The sequence below is a fragment of the Cebidichthys violaceus genome, unplaced genomic scaffold, assembly GCF_023349555.1.
Source record: "Cebidichthys violaceus isolate CVI_PGR_0920_01 unplaced genomic scaffold, fCebVio1.0.p SCAF_2, whole genome shotgun sequence".
NCBI classification, from domain to species: Eukaryota; Metazoa; Chordata; class Actinopteri; order Perciformes; family Stichaeidae; genus Cebidichthys; species Cebidichthys violaceus.
In genome coordinates, this window is record NW_027176372.1 from 12095260 (window position 1) to 12101259 (window position 6000).

Consider the following 6000-nt stretch of genomic DNA (forward strand, 5'->3'; position numbering starts at 1 on the left):
GATACACTAACCAATAAATCTACATCACAAGCCCCATTTGTTATTTGCACTTATTATTATTATTATTATTATTATTATTCATACCATTGAGTGTTAAAGGAGATTAAAAAAAGGTGTGTGTGAAATGTGAGTTAGCGACCTAGTTTGTGAGGCGCTCGAGCTCCTGTAACGACGATCGAGTTAATCACACGCGGCGCTGCTGTTTACGTGAACCGAAGAAAAAAAAAAAAAAAAAAAAAACCAAGGTGTTCTTGTCTCTTCTCTGTATAACTTCTGTATTCACGTGTCACACTCACAGCAGCCTTGCAGAGTTTCCTGAGTGCTGAGCGAAGCCAGCAGCTGAGCTGAGTACGAGCACAAGTGATGCTTTCACAGTGCCCTGCTCTCAGCCGTCTGAATACTTCCCCAAGCCCTCATTAGCATGGCTGCTGCATTCAGCCTCATCCCAGGTCTGTGCTATTGCGTGCGTGTGTGTGTGTGTGTGTGTGTGTGTGTGTGTGTGTGTGTGTGTGTGTGTGTGTGTGTGTGTGTGTGTGTGTGTGTGTGTGTGTGTGTGTGTGTGTGTGTGTGTGTGTGTGTGAGAGAGACACACACACACACACACACACACACACACACACACACACACTGTTACTTACTTAAAGCCCCCCTCCCAACTACAGTTGAATCCTCCTGTCTGCGTCCCGTTTCCCCAGTTGGATTTCTCCCCTTATTTACTCCTGCATACTGTTACCCCTCTGGCTCACTCTTCATCCTCCTCTCTTCTCCAACTACTTATTTTTCTCTGGTTCTTTCCTCTTTCTTTCTTTTTTTTTTGTTTTTGTTTGAACCTTCCTGCCTCTCCCATTTTCTCTCGTCTCTCAGCCATGTATGATGGTCGACCCCTCCAGCTCTCTTTCCCCTCATCTGCTCTTGCATACCTTTCCTTTAATAGAATGTCAACTCTTACATCTCCCTCCTCTCCACTTAGCCTGTCTTTCTATTAATCAGGAGAGGCTGGTAGTGACGGGAGAGACGACGTGGTCCATTTTATTAATAATGTCCGAGGACGGCTCATTAGGGAAAAAGATGATTGTAATGGGTTAAGTTGTATTTGCGACCTTATGCATGAAGATAGGGTGGGTTTCTCTGAAGCATGTTGCTTGTGTTTCTTTTCGTGTCCTTATTGTACTATTATAACGCCCCATCACTCTGATGTAGGATGTGTATGAAGGAGCACAGCTGGCCGGGGCGGTGTGCAAATGCATGCATGCATGGCTGTATGTCTGGGAGAGAGCGCGCTATATTCAGCGGAGCGCTCGACACTCCCACCAGGGATACTGCCGCGCTCGGCAGGATTAGAGGCATCAAGTCCTAGTCTGTTTGAAGTGTCAAAAAAAAAATCTTGATACCGAGGATGTTTCCTCTTCTTCCCTTTTGCACAGAGAAAAGGGAGAACGTGGATTTAGTGCACTTAAATAGCGGTTAACGGCCATTATCCAGAGAGATCCGTTCTGTCATTTGCTCACTTCCAGGTGGACAAAATGCCTCTTCAGTCAGTCTAGACACCGTGCAAACACTCGTGCACACTCGTCAGCACTGACCTCCCCGACTCCTTCTTGCAGAGAATCCATCAATTAAAAGATTGGCTGCCAGTGCCTCCCTTTCACCTTTTCCCTGCACTCAGAATTAACGGCTGCCAAAGGACTCTGCCTTCTCACTGCCAAGTACCTGCACATACCGCTGTTTGAGCCAGTATTTTCTCCCGGCTTACACACACACACACACACACACACACACACGCACACACGGTCACCCCCCCCCCCCTCCGGTGCCTTTCACAGGTAAAGTTAGTTAAGTACAGGATTACCCTCTGAACGGTCGGTCTCACTGCTGACGTACCGTCGGTGTGTCGGGTACGCGGAGGTGTTTGCATCCCTCGCTTGACGAGCCGCTAACGAGAGTCGAGGCCTAATTACTCCGCTGGCAGGGGGCTTGTTTAGCAAACTTGGAAAGAGATTGGAAGTGGTGTTTGAAGGTGGACCCTGGTCTAATTATGATGAGATGACATAATTCAAAAAGATTGCCAACGCTAAATGGCGTGCATTTGTGGAGCTCTTCGCATGCTTCTACTCTCGAGTGGGTTTTATGATAATTTATTGGTTTTCTTGATGGATTTTTCTTTTAAACCTCCGATGTGTTTTGTTTTGCGTCCTCAGCTGACGTTTGACAGTCTCGTAGAGTCTTGTCGGGAACGAGAATAAGACGCTTTTGCAAGTCTGCGTTGAATCCATGGCCTCTTGTTTTGCCACACATTTTGAGCTTCCTCTCAATCACTGCATGTTTCCTTCTGAGAATTAATTGTATTTCTTGAAGCCTGTTGGAGCTCCTCTCCAACCCTGAGCAGAGGCCTACAAATAGGCTTAGGGCTTAACGGGTTAAGTTGTCAGGGTGGAAAACACTTCTTATCTATGGACAGGGCTTGCTGTTGAGACTTTGGATTTTGGAAGTATTTCTGTTGCTAAAAGGACTTCACACGAGATGATCACCAACACCTGGACGTTGTTGATTGACAGCCGTGTTTACCTCCTAATAGAATTTGCATGCTGTGTGACTTGATCCGCTCTTAACCCTGCGAAAATGAGTTATCAATCTACAAGGTTGTGGGCGTAAGTTTGTCATTTTGGCTCCGTGCACGGCCCTAATGTGGGTGTCTACCTTACCTGTCACACTGCTGCTAACTCATCTTGATAAAGTGTGAGATCATGGCGTCTGCAGGATCACATAAATATTCAGATTGAGTAGTACCAGTGAGTTACAAAAAAAAAAAAAAAGATTCACGACACAGCCTGCGAGCAGGTAGTGTTATAACCACCGACCTGTTTGTGCTTGTGTACAAATTGATGTGCACGTTAGTTGACACGCGGTTTGTCTTCTCTCCTCTCGCAGTGCCCCGACTCCACCTGTAAGCAGGACCTGCTCGCCTACCTGCAGCGCATTGCCTTGTACTGCCACCAGCTCAACATCTGCAGCAAAGTCAAGGCCGAGGTGCAGAACCTGGGAGGAGAGCTTGTTGTCTCTGGGGTAAGTTCAACCACCTTGTCCACAGTTTACAACCTGCATTGTGCCAAAAAGCCCCAGAGTAACTACGAGTAATGCAGCTTTAAAACCATTCACTAAAACACGTAAGCATGTACAGTGAGGTGTGTTTTTCTGGAGCCTTTAAGGATGCACACAATGTATTTGGGTGAGAAACGACGAATGTAAACAGATTTGCGTTTGCACAACTTAATCCATAGCTAGAAAGATAAGTGAATCGATAGAATGCGTCGGCTACTTTCTAAAGTTTTATCTGGTGTTGTTGTGATTCGTTAATGATTCATTCTTTGCCTAGTTATCAGCAGCTTATATTTAATATTGAACAAAACAGATAACAGAAATAAAAGCTTTCTGTGTGCTGGAAAGGACTATTGTTGCCCAAATGTTTCCTCACCTTTTTACTTCTTACGATAAGACCGAACAAGGCCAGTGTTTACAGAACCTTTTTAAGCATTAATTAACCACTTACTAGCCATTCAAATTAATTAAAAGAGGTCGTCAATGTGTGCAAGAAATAATGAATTCCTCTCTGTGTGCTGAATTCAGCCTATGCTTCCCACACTTCAGTCAAGTGCGACCAGTGTCTCTGAGGCTATTAAATAGTGGAGATTAAATTAGTTTGACCTTTCTCCGTATTCTCAAATTTCCTCGCTTCTGTTTTGTATGCCAGACGAAATCTGAAAGGTTGTTAATTCTTCCATATATGTAAATTTAAAAAAAAAATACCAGGCTTTGCTTTTTACGAAGCTAACCGCGTCTCCGGTGTCCTCTCCCGTCTCTTCCTCAGTTGGACAGCGCCATGTCCCTCATCCAGGCCGCAAAGAACTTGATGAACACGGTGGTGTCCACCGTCAAGGCCTCCTACGTCGCCTCCACTAAGTACCAGAAGAACAAGAACATGGAGGCCCTGAATATGCCCGCCATCTCCTGGAGGATGAAAGCTCCCGAGAAGAAGCCACTGGTGAAGAGAGAGAAGCAGGACGACGGCCAAACCAACAAAGTCAAGAGGTCCTCTCAGAAGAAGCACATCAACCCCGTGCAGGCTCTGAGCGAGTTCAAGGCCATGGATAGCATCTAGACTAGTTCAGGATTTACAGAGAACACACAATTATTGACCAATGAGTTTATAGATATATCTATATATCTATATAGATATATCTATATATCTACATAGATAAAGCTTTGTCATTCTATAAAAAGAACCGGGTTTATCGCGTTTGTTCCACCTTTGCGTAGACGACTCGTCTGTATGACCTATTATATTCCTACACTGCCTCATTTCTATTCCATAAATTCAGATGTGCTGAAGCGGTAACTGTCTCTTCTCAAGGAAAATGCAGTTAGAGGGAAATCAACTGGACAAATGCATTTTTTTATTATTATTATATATTTCTTTCATGTTTATGGGAGGAAGGGGAGCAGATTTCATAGATGCTATAAGAACTAATTCCAAGAGGCTTGTGATTATTTTGTATTCTAACCAGTTTTATAGTAATACTGTGGGGTCGCTGGTGTTTTCCACTACAAGGTTTGATTATGGCGAAATACCTTCTGTACTGCAAATATCAACTATGCAAAATCTGTCTGCCTTACTTTGACTTGAGCAATAACTGTAGTTCATTTGGATGTGCTGGGCTAACTGGTAAGATTTTAAATCTGTTTTTGATTCCTTAAGGGAGCCAAAGTCAATATATTTCCATGTGTGCCTGCCCTTTTCTAACTTTCTACATACTCGTGTTATGCCACTATAAACGGTTCAAAAAGGTTTTAACTGAACACTATTTTCAGCGCTGAATGACTAATGATTTGTACCCATTTAATTTTGGACAGATTCTTTTATAATTTGAGCATCTCAAGTTTCATTTTCTGTTTTTTGTTTTTTTCCATATTCGCATCATGCAGCAAACCGTGGTGACAGAGTGTAGCTGCTTAACTGGTAAATTCGCACACGGATCCACCCATTTCAGTCAGACTTTGTAAATGAGCCTCGACTCCCCTGAGTCTGGGAGAACCCAGCGGGCTAAACAGCAAGCGGACCGGTGTGTGTCGTTACTCTCCAAAGCCGACAAGCTTCATTAACTGTCAATGAGACCAAACTCCTCCACAGTCTAAGAATGTGTCCAAATTGAGGGATCAATATGTTTTTCTCTCCGCAACTTTAGAGGTGGGCGAGGAAAGGAGATTTCTCTGACTTAAAACTCTTGCTTATTGTTTTTATTCCTTGTCCTTAAGCTTGAACACTAATCACAAACTTTATAGAAAACCAGTAACAAGTTGCCAGGAGTTGGAGCTTTAAAAAGAAACTGCAGACAGCTTTTTTGTTTTGTTTTGTTTAACTGTAGGTAACAGCTGTGGGATGTTTGTCCAGTCATAGTACTCTGCTGCATCGCGGTGCATCGGTATCCAGCGAGGCTCTGAAACCCTGCTGCTGTGTTCTTTGGGGCTGAATCTTTGTTCAGCTCGTTTGGCACCTGTGAGCTACAGCTGGATGTGTGATTGTCTGACAGGTGGATTCTTTTTCCGTACTGTACCACCAAGCATTTCAGCAGTTTGTCTTTTGCTGTATTTTGAGTTTGGATTTTAATCCCGAGTGATATCAAACTACTTTGCTGTGGAATTTTTTTGTTGTTGTTGAGAGCTGACTTATTAGTGCACACGTTTCTTATATTCATGTGCCCGCTTTATATCTTAATAAACATTTAAAAAAATGAAACTGCTGTTCTCTTCTTTCTCACCTGCAGACTGAAGTCATGTTCTTTCTTTCTTCTATCCTCCCTTGATCCTTTACTTTCCTTATAAGCTTTGTTTTGCCATTATACCAGTTGTAGTAACAAGGAAAGTGTAAGCCATAAATGATTTTAGCCCACAAAGGTAAAATTTGTTTTAGCACCCCTCTCCCCGACACAATCTGCTGTGCATAAT

General features: G+C 43.5%; 1 protein-coding gene across 2 annotated transcripts in view; it reads left to right on the plus strand.

Annotated features, from left to right (window-relative positions):
- The window catches only part of ctnna1 (catenin (cadherin-associated protein), alpha 1), a 73277-nt gene extending 67486 nt beyond the window's left edge, over window positions 1–5791 (plus strand). For both annotated transcript variants that reach the window (XM_068714440.1, XM_068714441.1), the window contains exons 17-18: window positions 2929–3063; window positions 3866–5791. In XM_068714440.1, the coding sequence (XP_068570541.1) occupies window positions 2929–3063; window positions 3866–4156 (426 nt within the window). In that variant the 3' untranslated portion in view covers window positions 4157–5791. The remainder of the gene's footprint in view (window positions 1–2928; window positions 3064–3865) is intronic.
- The last annotated feature ends 209 nt before the right edge of the window (window positions 5792–6000 follow it).